General features: G+C 46.6%; 1 protein-coding gene across 2 annotated transcripts in view; it reads right to left on the reverse strand.

Moving 5' to 3' along the window:
* The window catches only part of CARMIL3 (capping protein regulator and myosin 1 linker 3), a 2,002,476-nt gene that overhangs the window by 1,364,157 nt on the left and 617,620 nt on the right, over nt 1–20,699 (reverse strand). For both annotated transcript variants that reach the window (XM_069633925.1, XM_069633924.1), the window contains exons 11-12: nt 10,502–10,596; nt 10,054–10,140 (exon numbers count right to left, since the gene is read on the reverse strand). In XM_069633925.1, coding sequence (XP_069490026.1) covers nt 10,054–10,140; nt 10,502–10,596 — 182 coding nt within the window. The remainder of the gene's footprint in view (nt 1–10,053; nt 10,141–10,501; nt 10,597–20,699) is intronic.

Genomic DNA, 20,699 nt, shown 5'->3' on the forward strand with positions numbered 1-20,699 from the left:
ATGTACATATGTTAATAATGTAGGTTTGGTAGTTTTGCTTACCTGTGATTTTCAGTGATACAAGTTGGTTCAAGGCCTAATAAATATTAATGGATTTTTATACATTCTACCTAACTTGAATTATTATTATGAGTGTTCTGTGTGTGCTTTACTGAACCCTTCACAATCATCACCCTCTCTACTAAGTCTAAGCCTTACTGCTCAGTCACACTACTTAGATAGAGTTTGTCTAGGCATTCATGTATTTTCCTGTTCAGCGGAATAAGGTGGCATCCCAGAAAATCTCCATTGGGCTGATACCGAAAATCCATCTGAACACTCTCTGATAAAGAGAAGGCCTGTCAGATGGAAAGTGTCATGGAGTGTCTAGCAACTGGTAACAAATGCAGATGTGTCTGTGCTTTTGTGCATTGGGAATGCAGAAAAGAATTCCGGCTGCCCTATTCTGAATTTTTTGCAGCTTTTTCAGGTCCTTTTTTGGCAGACCTAAATAAACTGAATAACAGTAACCAATCCAAGGTGACGTGTTGGCCTTCATTACGGTAACTTGGTGGCTAAATGAAAAAAGGCACAGTCTCCAGAGCAATCATAACTGGGCAAAGCAGCAGAATTCAGAACCCAATACGAATTTCGAGGATGAGAGTAAGTTGGGCATCATAGATAATGCCCACATTTTGAACTGTGTCAACTATCATCGGTGGGGTCCTCATGATGACAGCCAGATAGAATTATCTAAAATAATTTTTCACTGGCTGCAAATCAGAAACTTTGTTTCCGAGGCATTGGGCCTCATTACGACCCAGGCCGTAATTAATGGACATTCCCGGCATGGCGCAACTAACGTGTCCGTGCTGGCCAGAAACCGTTAAAAGCGGTACATTACGACCTCTCGGGCACGAGCATTGTGCCATGCCGGTAATGTAATCTGCACCATGCCGGTAACGTCCCAAAAACAGCACCTACCGGCATCGTATGCCGTGCAAGGTGCACTACCGCCACCCTACCCACCGATATTAGCGATCACCGCAAATAGCGGTGGCCGCTATTAGCGTTGACCGTAAAGAAGCAGATCCGGAAGTTGCGCCATCGCACCAGACCGGGAAAGAGCATGGCGGCCATCTTTAAAAACACAATCCATTACCATCCTCCACAACCATTGCACATCTGACCCCGAGACCCGCCACAAACCTTCACCCTCATCCACCCATCGTCAGAATTCCGAAAGTTGTTAAAAAAAGTTGCGATCGGCTGCGGCAGGAGCGCTTCACTAGGGAAGAGCTCACCATGTTGGCGGAAACCCTACAGGAAAATGCAGACGTTGTATTCGCAACAGAAATGATCAGACCGGCAATAGCACGGAAGAAGGCCATATGGGACCTAGTCGCACAGCGGGTCAGTGCAGTTGGAACAACACCCCGCACCACAAGATAGTGCCGGAAAAGGTGGGACGACCTCCGGCTCCGTGTAAGGAGTATACTGTCTGCCAACAGAAACCTGGGCATGGCAACTGGTGGAGGAGCAGACTCACCGATAAAATTGCAGCCGTGGGAGGAGATATGTGCCACAACCATTGGCATTGAGAGCATCGAGGGGGTCGGAGAAATGGAGAGAGGAGCCCCCACATCAGGTGACGCAGGTAGGTGCCTCAAATCAAGCCATGCAAAACTCTCTGAAGTCCAGTTTCATGGGAAGCACAATGTTGCCTAATAGGGTTAACGCGACACATAAGCAGAAGACTGCCTACAGGCATTATTGACCTACACCCTGTACACATGCAGTATGCACACTCTCACTGTAGGCACCCACATTCCTGCATGCTTCTCCCACCCAAAAGGGAGACAACCTTTATGTCACTGCCTCCAATGTGCACCATCTAGTTATCAAAATGATGGCAGTCATCACAATGCCTGCTCAATGTCCGCAGACCCATCAATAACACTTTCCCTCCTTTGCTCCACCAAAGGCTCCCATTCGGACCTTGGCGAGGAAGACACTGGCACCACACCTGCCAAGAAGGCCAGGCCCGAAGTGACACCACACCAACCCTCCACCTCTGCTGGACCAAACAAACCCGCACAACAGCCAAAATCGACGGCCACAACACAGGCCAGGGCACCGACACACCAAGGCAAGCAGCACGGTACCACCAGCAACAGACATCCAACAACTGGTGGCCACTGAAGGGACTGTGTCTGCAGGAAGCAGCACGATTGGGGAGACTGCTGCCATTGCAGCTTGCTCGGATAGTGATGTGGGGAATGATGATGATGTCGTAGAATGTCCCCTCACTGCCCACCCTCATTCCCCCCACCTGTCCCCATGTAGCCTACATGATGATGGCACACAGGGGCAATCCCCTGATGACTCCTGGCCAGCCACTCCATGCCCAGTGGAAGGTGTGGAGGAGTGGAGCAGCCCAATGAACACGCCACTGGCATTATCAATGCCCAAAAAAACCAAGAGTCGCTGGACCAAATCTTAACATGCCAACACCAACTGTCCTCACTCCTGACTCAGCATGTGGCCGAATGTGGAGGTGCAAGTGCGGAAATGCTAAAATGTACTGAGACTGTGAAGGCAGCCACACAATCCTCCACCAAGGATATCTGTGCCGAACTTGCTGCGGTGTGCCACGTGCTCTCGGAGCTTGTACAGACAATGAGGGACATGCGTCCTAGTGAGCAGCCGAGTACCTCCTCCGCTGCCAGTTCTGCCCCAAGCAGCCCCGTCCGCAGGTCGGCCAGGAATCTGCGGAGTACAGGCAGGGGTGCTCCGGGGGCCGGAAGAGGGGGCTGCCAAGAGAGGCCACCCAGTGGAACAATCCCACAGTAGGCACTTCACCACAGGCATCCACGCACTTTTGCGGGGAGTTGAGGGGGGAGGGGGGAGTAGGTGTGTTGGGGGTTGAGGGGGGAGGGGGGAGTGGGTGTGTTGGGGAGTTGAGGGGGGAGTGGGTGTGTTGGGGGGTTTAGGGGGGAGGGGGAGTGGGTGTGTTGGGGAGTTGAGGGGGGAGGGGGGAGTGGGTGTGTTAATTGAATTCACATTTACAATACAATTTTTGCTTGAGCACAAATCACATGTGTGGACATTGCTCATTGCGTATGTGTGCTTTATTGGTGAACAGTCCACAGTGTGCATATCCCAGACACACACAGTGCCCCAATTGCCATCTCAATGTGACATCCCCCATCCGTGTGTGCTAGAAACATTGGTTGATCAGAGTCCGACGCATGTCACGTCTCTCCTGTGCATCGCTGCCTCCCTGAGGTGCTGCCCCATCCCCACCCTCCTCATCCTCATCGTCAGGTGGTTGCAGTTCAGCGTCAGGGGGCAGGGGCACATTCCGTCTGATGCACATATTGTGTAGCATGACACATGCCATGACGATCTTTGCCACCTTCTCATGGCGGTACAGGAGTGCCCCACCAGACCTGCTGAGGCAGCGAAACCGTGCCTTCAATAGACCAAATGTCTGCTCAATCACCACACGGGTTTGTGTATGTGCAGGATTGAAGTCCTCCTCGTGCTGGGTCCGTGAGTTCCGGACTGGGGTAAGGAGCCACCTCTTCAGGGGATAGCCTGCATCCCCTGTATGTGGGCAACAATGTATGTGTCAGTCATGACATCAAATCTCAAATCATGAGGTGCCACCATGGCATGCATTCATCTCTTACTTTGTACCAGATTTACATGCACAAATGGAGTAACACTATGTGACCGGTATATGTGTATTCCTCTCATGGACTGTTTTGCATGCCATCAACCAGTGTATGCAGGGGGGTCCAGTGCCTTGTGAGTGCCCATCCACTGTGTTAGTCTATGGCGTTTGTTTTGTTGACCTGGCAGGTGTCCAGTGATATCAATGCTCTCATCATGGCAACATTGCTGTCAGCCTCATGATGACCCCACTGAGCACTACTAATGTTGCTAGGCAATTTTTTGGGGCCTCGGTGTCTGTGTAGTGGTGTATTGATGTTTTTGTCCGTCATGTGCATCCTTTGTGCGCAGTTATGGGGGACTGGCCTTTCAGTTGATGGTGTTTGGTACCGTGTATTGGCTGAAGTCATTGCATGTAGGTGCATTTCGTTGAGGTCGATGTGGTCCGATTCGGTACAGTGCACTTGCAGATGGTTGTGTCATGGTTGGGACACACCTTCATTCACATGGTAGGTCTGCTTACATCGGGCATTATGTGTTCAGGTGTCAGATGACGTTTGGGCTGCTTTAGGGTATGAGCTGGCTCCATTGCCTCTGGTACTCGCAGCCAGGTAAGGTATGCATCACTCCCCCCCTTTCAGCCAGGTAAAGTATGCATCTCTCCCCCTCCCTCTTTCAGCCAGGTAAAGTATGCATCTCTCCCCCTCCCCTTTTCAGCCAGTTAAAGTATGCATTGATACGTCAATCACCTACCCACTTCACATTTACATGGCCATGACATGAGACTCACCGAGTAGCCCGGATCTTAGCCCTGCATGTCGCTCCATGTAGCATAGTATTGTGGAGTTACGCAGGACCATTGAATCATGGGTTGATCCGGGGAATCGGGCACAACAATGTGTGATGATCCTGTTGGAGTCACATACCATTTGCACGTTGATTGAGTGGAATAGTTTACGGTTGCGGTACGCTACCTCAATGGCATGTCGGACCACCAATTCCACATGGGTGCAATCAATGGCACCAATGCAACCAGGTATGCCGGCTAGTGCATGGAAATCCACTTTGGTGTTTGCGATCTCCTGGGCAGACCGTGGTAAGGAAATGTGGTCGTCTGTGTGCTTGAGGAGGGCATCAAGCACTTGGATCAGTGTACGTGAGAATAATGGTTGGGAAATGCCATGCAGGTGCCCCACTGTGTGCTGGTAGGTGCCTGTGGCCAGGAAGTGGAGCACGGACACTACCTTCAGTATGGGGGGATGGGAGTGGGTGTTTCAATCATGCTGACGATGTCATTGTGTATCATGTCCACGATGGTGGTGATGGTGTCCCGGTCCAAACGGTACAAGGTGTGGATCTGCTCTGCGGTGAGGTTGAATGGACTGGCTCTGATGCGTGGGATTGGGGGCTGCCTGCGTGGTGGCATTGGCTGTGCTGGTGGGGCTTGCTGGCCCTGCGTTGCCCTCCTTCTCCTCCTGCGTCTCCTCTGTGCTGCCTGTTGTTGTTGTTGTTGTTGTAGCACTTGCATTGCAATCAGGTCCTCCAGCCCCAACATTGCTAGTCCTATTGGAATCATTGTGGAGTGTGACTGGGTGTGGGAAGGGGTGGGGTGTGCTCTTTTTGTACTTGGTGAGTCTGTATTGCCTCCACCTGAGCTGATTGTGTGCACCTGTGGCAGCTGGGAACACTGCACATGGCCCTTTACCGTTGGTCTGCGATGGCGGTATTTGCACCATGGCGGTAAGGTACTTTACGGCCTTCGCAAGGGCGTTAAGACTATGTCCGCTTGACTCGTGATGTTTCCCAATTTGCGCCATGCCGCTATTTCCGGCATGGGGGGTTGCGTGCCCGCGCCCTTGGTGCTGTTAGCGGCACCGTTAACTACGGTGCCGCTAATTGCACTTACTTGGATCGTAATCGGACCTAGCGGTAAGCGATGCCGGTAATCCTTTACCAGCATCGTTTTCCACTTACCCCCAGGGTCGTAATGAGGCCGAATTTTAAGTTGTTGGCATTCATCTAGTTATTTAAGCTCCATCATACATGCAGCATAGTTTTGAGCTGTACTGTTAGTGTTTTATCTAGATGTAACTAGATCTTTGTATCGTTAGTGCAGCCACAAGGTAAAAGTACATGATTATGCACTCTATGAGGGAACACCAGAGGAAGGTAATAAAGTAAGCTAAAATTGAGAGGTTTTATTCTCCGATGGGTCATCAACAATCGATCAGGAGAATGGGCAAAGGCACACAGGGTCATCAGTAGTGAGATATGCAAAGGGACAAGAAGAGGAATATCAAATAATTGTACAGAAAGATTACCCTCATGCTATTCAGCACAGGCAGCAGAGCGCACAGCATTCATTGCAGCTCTTGAGATGTCAGAGAATTGAAGTTAGTGTCTTCTCCGACTTAGCGTATGTCGCCTCCACAGTACTTTCTGGATTGTCCAGATGCGCAGGAGAGGGTTCTGGAAGTCGGATGAAACCCCAGTACAACGTGCAGCCCTATTATCCAGATTGATAGATGCATTAAAGTGTCCCCCAAAGTGGCTATTGTTAAGTGCACTGCCCACACCAAAGGCCCAGACCCTATCTCATGGGGCAATGCAGCTGCAGACGCAGCCGCAAAACAGGCAGCTTACCTTTTTTTTCGAAGAAAGGGACAGCGCCTCTATGATAGCAGTGCAACAGGAGAAAACCTCAGTTGCTTATACCTCACTCTTGAGGGAACATATTATAGAACTACAAGGACAAGCCCCAGAGCAGGAAAAGGATCTATGAGTGAAAAGGGGATGTGCACAATCACCCACAGACCTGATATGGAGACAACAATTATAGGTAAAGCAGCTATGTTATGCATTATAGGTAAAGTAGTTATGCCTTTGAAAATACTATGCATAGCCTTGGACCAACTGCACTACCCCAATCGTGCATCCAAACAGCACATTGCTGCTGATATCAGCAAGGACTCTTATGTCCCCATCCTATCAGAACAGGTGAGTACATTTGTGGCCAATTGCTACACATGTCATTTGTTCAACACAGGACACACATTGAAAGCAACATTGCCTCGACCCACAGGTCCTTCAAGGAGCTCCATATTGATTTAATTGATATGGTTAACAGGTGCAGTACTTTCCGTTAGATGATAGTTGTCTGTCCATTCTCTCGATGGTTTGAGGCTGGCCCATGCGGTTACAAAATGCAGCAACATTTCTGGTTAGAGAGGTATTCCCAAGGTGGGGCATCTGCTTTGTACTAAGGTTCGACAATGGTGCTCATTTTCCGAATTCGCTGTTAAGGGAAATCACCAAGTTACTGGGCATAAAACATAAGCTCTGCTCATCGTACCACCCTCAAGCCAACAGACTTATGGAGAGACTGAATGGTTCATTGAAAAGCAAGCTTCCCAAAATCTGTCATACCCTCAAGAAGAGTTGGCTTCACTGTTTGCCTCTGGCATTGTTCAGTTTGCGCTGCCAGCCAGGCAAAGACCACCACCTGACACCACACAAGGTTACAGGTCTGTGTATGCCTTTGCCAGTTTTCCCTGCTCGAACAATCATAGACGTCATAAGAGTGCAGAAGTGCTGGGGGAAGAGTTTGGGGAGTACCTGAGGGATTTAATGACATGTGCAAGAATGATATCTCATCAGGTCACACTACAAGTGCACCAACAGGCCACACCAAACTCGAGCAAACACATATCACTACCAAAGCCACTGCTCTACCCTGGAAAGAAGATCTTTATAAGGACATTTGAGAAGTGGAATGAAGCCAAGTTCTCTGGTGCCTACAAAGTGATATACAGCACCCTCACTGGGGTCAAGGTATACGGACACTGCACATGGATGCACCTCGCTGATGTCCGACAGGACACCAGCAATAGCGCCACCCGTCAACAGCAGGAAGACACAGAGGAAAGCACAGACCCTTAAATTGAGAAAGACCCAGGACACGAGAACTCTCACCAAATCAGTGCACCCCTTTGGGAAAAGGAGAATTAATGGGTCTCTACAAATAATAGTATCAGCAAATTAGAACCACAAAAGAATTGAGAAACTGCTATTAAGGAGTTTTTGTTCATCTCTCGCGCTCTCCCTCTTTCCTTTAGATGAAAATGATGAGCATAGCAGTAGAAAAAGGGTGGAAATGAAACCGATGCAACACATGTAGTGACAGCTAATAGAGATCCTGTGACCAGACAAACAAGCATTGAAAAAGTCAACAGTTTTGGCTTGTGGATAAGTATTAAGCATTTGCAGGCACTTCTTTATATGCCAAAATACTGGCACCATTTTGCAGCTGCTGCCATCTATAGCCAGTTAGTACGACTGTGGCAGTGCCTGGCAAATGCCTTTTCCATGCCTACACACAAGGCAAAACTGTTGGCATTGTCAATGCTTGTTTTTGTCTTGTGGTGCCTTGAAACACGATTTGTTTTATAGGCGTCTTACAAACATCTAATATAATAAAATATTCAGAGCAGTAAATATTTGTAACGTTAGTAAAACAAACTCAGAGCCACATCGGGGAAGCGAAACCGACGCCGGCTCTGATTTTGTTTTACTAATGTTACAAATATTTGAAACGTTTGTGAAACTAATTCAGAGCTGCCGCCGGCTTGGCTTTCTCAATGCCGCAGCCGCCGGCTCTGAGATTGTTTTAACAACAGTGCTGACAAGTTCACCACACAGTAGAAAATCAGCCAGAGAGTGCAAAAAGAGGTGTGGTTGGAGGGCAAAGTGGGTGAGAATTGGAGGCAAATCCTATAGTTTTCATTTAGCAACGGGTGTTAAATGGGTGGGACACATAGTCAAACTACACATATCCACCCTCATATGTTAACCTGCATTGAAAAGCATTACTAACCTTCATTCAAAGTCCCCGTTTCCAGCTCTTATGTTAAAGCTCTTATTTTAATGACAATAGTTTTGTCTTTAAAAGCAGCGTTTTTAGCGCCACCTAATAGCCAAAACTAAAAACACTGGCAAAGACAACAGTTTTGGCTTGTGTACAAGTATTGAGTAACTGTCAGGCACTGCCATGCCTGTACAAGAGCCAAAACGGTTGGCATTGCCAATGCTTGTCTAGAATGCTTGCAAGGAGAGAACTGTACTTTTAAAGCGCCCTCGTCTCTAAGTTAACAGGAGATTTCGGTTTGCTCATTCAGAAGCTTGTGGTTTGTGCTACTCGAGTCTCCTTTTATGTAGAGTTGTGTCTCCTGGGGTGATCAGGCAGCATACAATCATTGTGGACACTGAAGGGTTCCTTCACGGAAAATGAGCAAGCTCTTTGCACGCTGGGATATTCCCTTGGTTTTTGACAACTAACACCAGTGGAACAAGCAAGCGTTTTGTATGCCAGATGATTTCCTCGACGGGGGCAGGGTTGGACTGGGCCATACAATTCTCCTCGGGAACCAATGGAAAAGTGGCCCCCAGCTGCAAATGGCTATTCATTCCTTTTGTGACACTGTTTGAAAAGTATCCAAGGGGGAGTTTTTCGATGAAATGTGATGCAAACTGCATTTTAAAGTATATTTATTCAGCAACACTGATCAAAACTACTAGACGCATAGTGAAGTAACTTATCAAATTGGCCCACTTTGACCAAAAAACTGGCGCACGCCCGCATTTTGCATTTTTGGGTCGGCCATGGGCCTATTGCCCTATAGGCCAGTCCGAGCCTGGACAAGGGTGCCAAGGAAATGAATTGTTTATATTGCTCCTTTACACACTCGCCAGTCGATGCAAACTTTGCAGTTTTGTTCCCTTAAAGTGGCATACACCAGTTCCCACTACACATGTCGGTCAGCTTGGTGGGCGCTTGCACAGCACTAACTGAGCCCTAGGGCTACATTTAGGACCCCTTGAGGTTTAAAGGGCTGAACCGCTTCCCATAGACATCGTTGGGGCGTGTCTGTGCACGGGACTGCCCACTACCCTTGTCACAACCACACAACGCTCCACAGGGGACCTACACATGTAGATACACAGACTGTACTGAGCACTCAAATGTGAAATAGACTCTCACTGATAATCTCCGGCTGTAAATACAGACTGCACTGAGGATACTCTCACAGATCAGCACTGAGTGCAACTAGAAAACATATATTGATGATTACATACATTTTTGGGCCAGATACACAGAAGGTGCTCATGCTTCACAAGTGAAAGTCACACTGTTTTAGGAGTCATGGCATAGGAATATACATGCTTGTATTGAAGCACTTGGCCCTACAGACCCCTAGAGATACACACCCACTGTTCTACAGGACGGTCCCTCTTGTTGCTTCTTTAGCTCCCAGATGCCGTTGTGCTTTGGTTTAGCGCTTTATACATTTCTACACAATACAATAAACATGATGATTGCTTAGGCTTTGGGATTTTTACCTTTGGAGGTGATGGAGGTTTTGGAGAGGTTCAGATGCTTAAGTCCCTTTGGAAAGTAGAGCAGCTGCTGGCTCAGACAGGAAACCCCTGTTATACCAAACAGCAAACAACAGTTGAAGCAAAACAAAAGCGTAAGTGAAAAGTGACTGTGTAAAGAATGGGAAGAAAGGAATAGAACATTAAACTAAGAATTACAGAAAAGAGTGAGAGGGGGAACAGAGAAGGACAAGGTGATACGAGATCTGAGAAAGTATAGGAAAGTGAAGGGAAAGACAGTAGCAATAAACTATAGGGCAATGTGAGGCAAGCAATATAGGACAAAGAACAATGAGATGAATGGGGGATTTTAAGATGAGAGTCAGGAAGCACAGTACCAACAATGTGAGAAAGGAAGGGAGACGGAAGGAACTCGAGAAGACAGAGTGCATGTATTGTCTCAGAACCTTACCTTTGTCCTCCAGCGGATTGTGCGAAAGGTTGATTGAGTGGAGAGTTGTGCTGGGGTTCTCAGCAAAGACCGAGGCCAGCTTCAGTGCAAAGTCACTAGGAGAGAGGAAGACTTACGTAAAGAAAGTATGCCAAATTCTTAAGCTTCTGTGCATAGTTACTGGCTCAAAAACATGAGCTGGTCCAGCGGGTCACACATTATTTTAGAAAAATGTGGGGGAGAAGAGAATACGGGGGACAGGAAGGGACAAAAGGCAGCAGGGAATCAAAAGAGCAGAGAGTTTGTTTCTGGAATAGAGCAAGAATGGGAAAACAAAGGGAAAAAGAAGGGGGAATCAAAAGGGAGTGATGGAGTACGGAAGACAGAGGGCAAAAAAAGAAACAGAGGAAGATGTGAAGGAAGTAACATGTTGGTAGTTAGAGAGCCTAGAAGGAGCGGCATACAGGAAAACAGAGTGAGGAAGAGTAGGAGAAGAAAGGTAATAAGGCAGGGGAATGAAAGGGAGAGGTGGAGTAAAGAAATTAAGTGGTGAAGGAAGAGAGTGAAAAAGGAGGATTAAGGGAAAGCTGGGGCGAGGAAGAAAGGATGGGGAAGGGTGGGACGAAAGGAAGCACAGAGTCTGTTACTGGCAGGCAGGAAAACGGAACGAGGAAGAATAGGAAAAGGAACAAAATATGGAAGGGTAAACTGAAGAAAGCTATGGAGTACAAAAGATGATGTAGAAAAAATTGGTGGAGGAAGAAGATGAGGATGGGAGGCAGATACAAAGATGGCGGGAGGAAGAAGGAACCTAAGACATTAGGGAGGGAAGCAAGGACATTAAGCAGGAAAGGAAGGAATATATGTGCTAAGAAAGACTAAAGTGACCTTTATGCTGACTCAAGTATCCACAGTAGCCCTGTACAGGGAGTCAGTGATGTAATCTGCAAGCACGCTGGAGAGTAACTGCCAGTGCCACCGCGTTTTGGTGGATCGGAAACCAACCGAGTACGTAGACTGGCGATCCCAAATGCACAGCGTTTCCGTATATATGTGTAGTTGATGTTACTGCCTCCAGGAAAGCAGATTTACAGGAGAAAAGCTTAGCATTAGTGCCAAGAGGCCTCCAAATTCCAGAGGTCACGCTATAAAAGATCATGTTACATTACATTACATTCCAAGGCCATAGCCTTCAATGCTCTATGCATTATACGCGACAGGACTACTCAGATTGTGATTCGATTTAAAAGATGAAGGTGGCTCAAGAGATGGAGCATCATGACCTAGAAACATTTATGCCCAGTAACTTGGTGATTTCCCTTAACAGCTAATTCGGAAAATGAGCACCATTGTAGAACCTTAGTACATCGCAGATGCCCCACCTTGGGAATACCTCTCTAACCAGAAATGTTGCTGCATTTTGAAACCGCATGGGCCAGCCTCAAGCCATCAAGAGAATGGACAGACAACTATCATGTAACAGAAAGTACTGTACCTGTTAACCATATCAATTAAATCAATATGGAGCTCTTTGAAGGGCCCTGTGGATCGAGGCAATGTTGCTTTCAATGTGTGTCCTGTGTTGAACAAATGACATGTGTAGCAATTGGCCTCAAATGTACTCACCTGTTCTGATAGGTTGGGGACATAAGAGCCCTTGCTGGTATCAGCAGAAATGTGCTGTTTGGATGCACGATTGGGGTAGTGCAGTTGGTCCAAGGCTATGCATAGTATTTTCAAAGGCATAACTACTTTACCTATAATTGTCTCCATATAAGGTCTCTGGGTGATTGTGCACGTCCCCTTTTTGCCCATAGATCCTTTTCCTGCTCTGGGGCTTGTCCTTGTAGTTCTATAATATGTTCTGTCAACCTTACGTTATTATGTACACTTTTTAGGGTATTCACTGATAAGAATATAGCTTGAGGAAGCAATGGAACATCATTTCAGTAGGGGTTACAGGTTTATGGGAGCAGGAGGGGGTGGGGAGGGCAGTCCCTATGATCCGGTCTCCTTCCTCTGTTTCCTCGCCTTGCATTATCTTGATGTTATTTTGCTTCATATTTGCACCATTTTACACCATATTAACTTACATCTGAACCCTGCATCAGTAATGTTTGTCATTTCTTTCCCATACAACACACTGTGATTATAGATACTGTTTCTAAACTATTGTGCGTCTTTTCGGTATGTGGTTTCACACCACTTATCACCCTTCCAAGTACTCGGTTTTCTTGTGTGTATGAATCTTCCTGTAGGCACCCATTTCAGCAAGCTATGTTTAGGATTTGCTGTTTTAGGGGTTTATGGCGTTTTACTTCCATGGGTGTTTTTTCAGTGTTTTCAAAAATTCAGAATCTATGTTCAACAGTGTTTTCCCGTGTGCCCCTTCAAAAAATTGCGGATGACTTTTTTCCAGTGCAAACATACACATATTGTTTCATTGCTTGCCATTTGTGAAAACAACTTTTCTACATTGGGACTGGACAGAGTCCCATTTCAAAATGGTGTTTGGGCCCCCCCCTTACTATAGCGAGGAAAACCTACCTTCAAATGTTAACAAAAATGCATTGATTTGGTGCAGTTTAACATGTTCAAATGGCGCAGCTGCAGCACGCAGTTCATGTTGTTGCCTTTGCCTGACCTACCAGAGTTGGTGCAGTCTTAAGAGGAAATGGGTGCTTCTGAAAGGCCAGTGGGGCTGAAGAGACACTCTTCATATAGCAAGCCTGTCAACTTTCCTGTAGGCCAGTCTCAGTCTGCTTCTGAGATCCTCTTATTTACAATGGGACAAACTGATCACTTATCAGCCTTGCAACACCACTTTTAAAATGATCCATGGCTTGCATCCAGGTCTGCTTATGATTGCACCCCTCACATGCGGCACCTAAGCTTGTGCTTTCAAACCGGCGGGCCTCATTACACGGAAGGCGGTAATGGTTAACGGCCACCGTTAATGGTAACGGTGACCGCTAACCATTACCGCCTTACTACGAGGTCCCTTAGCGGGTTGGTGCTTTAACGCCTGCTTTTTGCAGGCGTTAAAAACCAACCCGCTAAGGGACCTCAGAGCTAATTACGGCACCGCAAAATTGCGGTACCGTAATTAGCGCCTTCCTCATTCCCATAGAGCCCTATGGGACAGAAATGGGAATGGGGAAGGGCAATGGCGGAAGGGGGATTTACCGCCCCACCAACCTTGGAATGGGGCGGTAAATCCCCTTTCCGCCAAGGCGGTGCCGGTATTTTAGCGGCATGAGCCATGGCGCTAATAGCGCCATGGCTCACCGCCTTCCGTGTGATGAGGTCTAATAAATCCATCTGCGCAAACAATCGTTCCTTTCGCCCCCCCCCCCGCGCCAGATCACCAACTTATTCTGAACAAAGCTCCATAGAAATACAGCCCAACTCTGTTCCAGAGAGCAGCTTGTACGGTGTAACTTATTCTGAACAAAAACCGTGTTCGCTGCGAGCTCCACAGAAACACAGCCCAACTCTGTTCCAGAGAGCAGCTTGTACGGTGTAACTTATTCTGAACAAAAACCGTGTTCGCTGCGAGCTCCATAGAAATACAGCCCAACTCTGTTCCAGAGAGCAGCTTGTACGGTGTAACTTATTCTGAACAAAAACCGTGTTCGCTGCGAGCTCCATAGAAATACAGCCCAACTCTGTTCCAGAGAGCAGCTTGTACGGTGTAACTTATTCTGAACAAAAACCGTGTTCGCTGCGAGCTCCATAGAAATACAGCCCAACTCTGTTCCAGAGAGCAGCTTGTACGGTGTAACTTATTCTGAACAAAAACCGTGTTCGCTGCGAGCTCCACAGAAATACATCCAGGATCGGACTGGGGCATAACATTGTCTCGTGCAACAACAACAAAAAGTGTCCCATCTCATTACCAATGGCAATGGCAATTCATTCCTTTTGTGACAAGACTGTTTGAGTAGTACCCAAGCGGGAGGTTTTTGATAAATGTGATGCAAATTGTGCATTTTAAAGAATATTTATTCTGAAACACTGGGCAAAACGAATGGCTGCATGGTGGAGTCACTTATCAAACTGGCCCACATGGGCCAATAAAGTGGCCCATTTTGACCCCAAAAAACAGACCAACACTAGCATTTTGTGATTTTGGATCGGGCATTGGCCTTTTGCCCTATAGGCCAGTCTGAGGCTGATGACAGCCCAACTCTGTTCCAGAGAGCAGCTTGTGCGCTCATGTCGCAGCATTCTGAAAAGAAACTACAAATATTTAGCCAACTCATTAATAAACCCATAATCAAGATGTAGTGCCACTGAATGAAACTTCTTAGCAAAGATATAAAGACAAATTAATGTTGGCTTTTGCGGCAAATTCGAAAGTGTGCCAAGCCGATCACACACCGATCAGTTCTGTGAGCCCTCAGTCCACTTAGCTGTCTTACTGGCATAAAATGAGCTGCCATTGCGTTAAATTCCCCAGCAAAGATAAAAAGACCAATTAATTTTGGGTTTTGCCACCATTCGAAAGTGCGGCCAGCGGATAACACACAGATCGCTTCTGGCAGCGCTCAGTCCACTTAGCTGTCTTACAAGCAAAGTAAACTAGCATCTTTGCCAACTCACCAGGGCACAACCATATCTCCAATACGGGTGGCTGCCGAGCGCTCCTCACCTTGTTAGGGTGTGAATACAGCTATTAGCAGATTGTGTGTGTTGGGAGCTGGGGAGGCAGGATGCCTCACATGACAGCAGCTGAACTTCCTTTCCTGTTCGGCATTTGTTAGAATTTTGAACCTTTCCTTGCACAATAGATGAACCTATGGTGATTGGTCCCAGGTACATTTCCATGCTGATGGGCCCATTGAATCCTCTGAGTGAGTGTTGATTGCTCACAAACGATTTAGCTCTTTGCATGCATTGCATTAAGCAAACTTTACACATGCTAATCAAGTGTGAAATGCCAGGCGCCATCACACAGAAACTGCCATCCAGGAAGAATGCTATTCAGAGGAGCAGCAGAATAGCTCAGGGGCAAAGCGTTTACCTTTGATGCGCAGGGGACACCAGTTCGAATCCTTCTCCCACTTAATTAAATAATTCAATAAAATAATAAGTGTTTTTCGGAGCCCCCCCCAATAATCAGAAAGTTTCCAAACTTTAGAGCTCAATCTATCTTTACCCCTAGTGACAGCGAGATACCCCCTGTCGTCCTTACCTTTGAGAAGGTGAAGGTGTTGCTCAAGGAACTCCTCACCAGAACTCCAAGATATCTAAAAATGAACGAATTGCACTTCCTGAGCTACACACTAACAATACCATTACCATCAGACAGACAAGGGATGGGGTATTGTGGTTATGGACACTATTAAATATGTTCAAATGGTGGACGAACTACTAAACAATTTCACACATTATTCTAAAATAATGAGTGACCGGACAGACCAGCTCATAGTGGAGATCCAGGAACTATGTACAGAAGCTTAAGAATTTGGTGAAGTGGACAAGAGCCTCTACGAGACACCATGAATCCACTATTCTATGCATACCTAAAGTTCGGGCGGCTCAGTCCTCTTTTACTTTCCTTGAGTGGGCGTTACTAGCCTCACTCTCACAACGTTCTCGGCATCTATGTGCTGTCCTGATAGCGGACGGGCGCAGCGGGCACGCCGTCAGAACGCCCGAAGGCACGCTTAAGGCAAGCCCGTCTGTGCCCGTCCATGAGCGCAATGAACAGACTACTCTGCTAGCTCACGGCACTACCAAGGTAGGCGGTGGGACTGATCGCAATACTTTGCTATCACTGGCACCTTGTAACACTCTATGGCCCAATGGCTTTTTACAAACCACTGTTACCCTTAACATTAAACACTCCACAGCATTGCAATGCTGCCTTCTTAACACTGGCTCAGTAGTTGCCCATTCTTTGGATTGTTATGATCTTTTATCTACTAATAATTTTGAGCTTCTTTTTCTCACTGAAACCTGGCTTTGTGACACGTGGGGACCTTCCATTGTCCAGGCACTTCCTGCTAATTATGCCTTAATTCATCTGGATCGTGTAGCCACTCACCCTGGTGGTGGAGTGGCCTTGATCCATGAAACTAAATATAAAGTACTCAGCACGGTCATAGAGCACTCCCTTACAATGGAATGCATAATGACTCATATTTCAACCTCCCCTAATGACACCTTTTCTATTCTACTGGTATACCGCCCTCCAGGAGCAGATAGTGCCTTTTGCACCTTCTTCCCTGCACTGATGGCAGAACTACAAATCACCTACCCTAATTTGCTGGTCATTGGCGACTTTAATCTGCCCTCGAACTCTGCCACTACTGGGCAGGTTGCTAACTTTTTGGCTGCCATGTCTGATCTTGGGCTCCCTCAGAGGGTAACTGAACCCACCCACTCTCTAGGTAATATCCTAAACTTCATCTTTGGCCCTGAGACCATAATTGATATGGCCTCTCCCACTCCTGTGGCCTGGTCTGACCATTTTATTGTTCCTTTCTCTATTTTTATGAAGGTATCGATTACCCCCCCGTCCTAAGCTCGCCATCTGCAAACGCAGCTAGTGTGGGGTAGCTAACCATGAAGTGATTGCTTCTTTGCAAGCCCATTGTGGCTTTGCAGACATATGTTCTTTGGTCACCCTGGAAGCTTCCTTCTTATCAACGGCCAAATTGCTAGCTCCTGTAAGAACATGTAAACAACAAAGCTGCCGCCCTGAACCTTGGTTCACTAAAGAACTTAAATCTAGTAAATTACAGTGCAGACAGGCTGAGAGGAAATGGCGTTCCTCATATTCTGAGGAAGCTAAAATCGCCTTTCGCAACGTTCTCACCTCCTACCATAAAGAAATTGTTAATGCCAAGAAAGTCTACTTCAGCCACACGGTCGAGAAGGCTCTGAACAAACCTGAGGCCCTTTTTGATTTGGTACACTCGCTCTCTACTCCAGAGACAGGTTATCCTTCAGTGCCACCTTCACAGGACCTATGCGATTCGCTCTCTTCATTTTTTGTGGACAAGATATCGACTATTAGAGACACCATTAAAGCTGAGGCTGATGCTTCCCCTTCTGGAGAGATACATATTGAACTTCTTCCCATTTTAGGGGCCTTGTCTACCTTTACCCACTTCTCTGATGCTGACATTCTTCTTGCTATTGAGCACCTTAAATCGGCCTCCCCAGCGGATGCCATACCCCTGGCTTTGCTAAAGGAACTATCTGCCGTTATTATCATTTACATCTCTTCTGCGGTCAATCATTCTTTTGCCACAGGCGTCATTTCGCCTTCTCTTAAAAATGCCTTGGTCATTCCCCTATTGAAAAAGGCTTCTCTGGATCCTACAGTACTATCTAACTACCGGCCTATTTCCCTCCTGCCATGCATGATGAAAATTATGGAAGCGCTGGTCTCTCCTCTGCTGTCCAAATTCCTAGAGTCCTCACAGTTCTTTGATCCATTTCAATCTGGCTTTCGTCCATGGTGGGGCACGGAATCCGTTCTGAATTCTGTGCTTGATGATTTGTTACATCTAGTGGACCAGGGCGGTGTCGGGCCCATCCTGCTTTTGGATCCATCGGCGGCTTTCGACACAGTGGATGACTTCACCCTGATCTCTCGTCTGTCCGCCGCCGGCTTGTCCGGCCATGTCCTTGACTGGTTCACAGCTTTTCTTGCCGACCGCTCCCAGTCGGTTTCTCTCCCCCCTTCCGTTCCACTGAAGTTTCTCTGGCGTGTGGGGTTCCTCAAGGATCGGCACTCTCCCCTTTTCTTTTCAATGTCTATTTTAGAATTCTTCTTCTTCAATCTCATGGCTTCTGTTACTATTCCTATGCGAACGATACTCAGATCATTGTCCGGTTTGACCTGACTCAGCCTAAGACTGCTGCCCGTCTGCGAAAATACTTGGAGAATCTGGGCAGCTGGATGTCATCCAACTGGATGAAGCTCAATGCTGGCAAAACTGAGGTTCTGGTTGTCGGTACATCCTCCCCCCCAGTGGTTCTGGACATCTGACTTTTGGCCACTCTATCTTGGCTCTCTCCTCGTGCCAGTATTGTCGGTCAGAAATCTAGGGGTTAAACTCTCTGCTTCCTTGGCATGGAAGAATAGGTGGCGGCAGTATGCGAAGCTGGCCATTTCAAACTTCGGGTCTTACGGAAGGTACTCCCTTTTATCCCTACAGCTTGCCAAGCCCCTGTGGTGGCTGCCCTGGTATTAAGCGGCCTGAATTACTGTAATCCCCATTATTTGGGCCAACCTCTCTATCTAAGCAAACGTCTGCAGCTCCTTCAAAATGCAGCTGCCAGATCTATCCTCCGCCCGTCTTTCGGCACTCATATGTCCCCGCTACTGAGGCAACTGCACTGGCTCCCCGTTGAGGCCCGTGTCATGTTTAAATACATGTGTATGGTCCACCAAGATTTCTACGATATTGGAGCTGAGTATCTTCAAGCTAAATTTGTGCACTACACCCCACCCCGCCCCCTACGTTCTTAATCAGACCTTCCTGTTGTTCCCCAGCACAGGCTGGCTCGGTCAGGTGGTTGTGCCTTTTCTATTGTAGCCGCTAATGCCTGGAACAAACTTCTGCATGCTCTGCGGTGTACTGCTCATCATTTTTGCTTTCAATATAAATTGAAAACCTTATTTTAATGGCTCTCTATTCTGTTATGATCTCTGCTAGCTGCCACTAGCACCATGATGCCTTTGGTGTACGTGCACTTAATACATTTCGATAACATAACATAACAGTATTGGAACCAATAGGCAAATATGTGGATTTCTTCCTCCATCCTATTGCCACATCTTCTATAGCCAACCTTAGGGCTACTGCAGACATGATCAAGTGAATAGAACACCTTCCATATGATAGAAAAACAATCATTCGTGTGACTTGTGATGTGACTGCCCTGTAGACCAACATCCCGCAAAAAGAGGCATTGAGCCTCATAAGCGAGAAGTTGAACAAATGTTCTTCAACACATAACGTCCCTTCTTCATTCATCATGAAACTATTGGAGATAGCTTTATGCCAAAACCTCTTCATGTTTGGGCCACTTTTGTTTGGCCAAATTAAGGGTACTACTATGGGGGCTACTTTTGCCCCCAATTTAGCAAACATATGGATAGGCAACTTTCAGCAACAACATATTTTTCAAAACAACCCTTTCAATGTACACTTGCTACTTTTGAGTTGATAAATATATGATTTGTTTTCATATGGAGGGGCAACCAAGTAAATCTGCTGGAATTCATGACCTGGTTGAACTCGCACAACCCCAGTCTTCAATTTACCATGTGTTCTAATGAAGAACTACCTTTTCTGGATACTGTTATAACACACAAGGCACACTTTATACCAAACTATTTCTTAAGGAGACAGACCGGAATTCCATTCTCCTCTAATTGAGCTACCACCCCAAGTCACCTAGTCAGAACCTCCCCTCCAGCCACTTTTTGTGAATCAGACGCAATTGCACTTACAAAACAAAGTACACTGCACATGCAAACAAACTGATTGATAGGCTTCAGGACAGAGGTTATCCCTCTAAACTATTATGATGCTCTGAAAAAAGGGCTTGGTTCACAGATAGAGCCAAGCTGACTTCCAAAAACAAAGCACAGGTTGGAAGACAGAATAGTTTGTGCTACAACATTCTCAGAAAACACCAATCAGATAAAAAAATTGATAAAGAATCATTTGTACTTGGTTCAAGCATGCAGCAGGAGTATTAAAGTCCCCGTCTGCCACAGAGAGGGGATACAATATTTGTGATAAAGTTGTACATTCCAAAAATCGACTTCCCCATACTAACACTTTAAGTAGGTGTTGGAACCTCCAGATGAGTCCATTGACTTGGTACTCTCCATGTGGAAATTGTGCCGCATTCTCCTTTACGAACAGAATCACTTTTTTTACTTACCATACTTTTTCATGGACACAATGATTTTTCTCCAACTGTAATTCCAGGCATATGATTTACTGCATGCAGTGTCCATGCGGCAAACTGTATATTGGAATAACCACCTGAGCCGTTCCTGTTCGCATTTCAGAACACTGTTCCAAAATGTGTAATAAACATATTCCTTTGGTAAAGCACTTTTTGGAGGCTAATCACACAGTGAATGAAATTATTTGGATAGTGTCGGAGAGCCTCAAACCAGTTCTAAACCTTATTTTTTTAAAGGTACAATTTTATTAGTTTAGATGTTTTCAACAATATC

This window comes from Ambystoma mexicanum, chromosome 13, assembly GCF_040938575.1.
Source record: "Ambystoma mexicanum isolate Mex_15411 chromosome 13, UKY_AmexF1_1, whole genome shotgun sequence".
Taxonomy (NCBI): Eukaryota; Metazoa; Chordata; class Amphibia; order Caudata; family Ambystomatidae; genus Ambystoma; species Ambystoma mexicanum.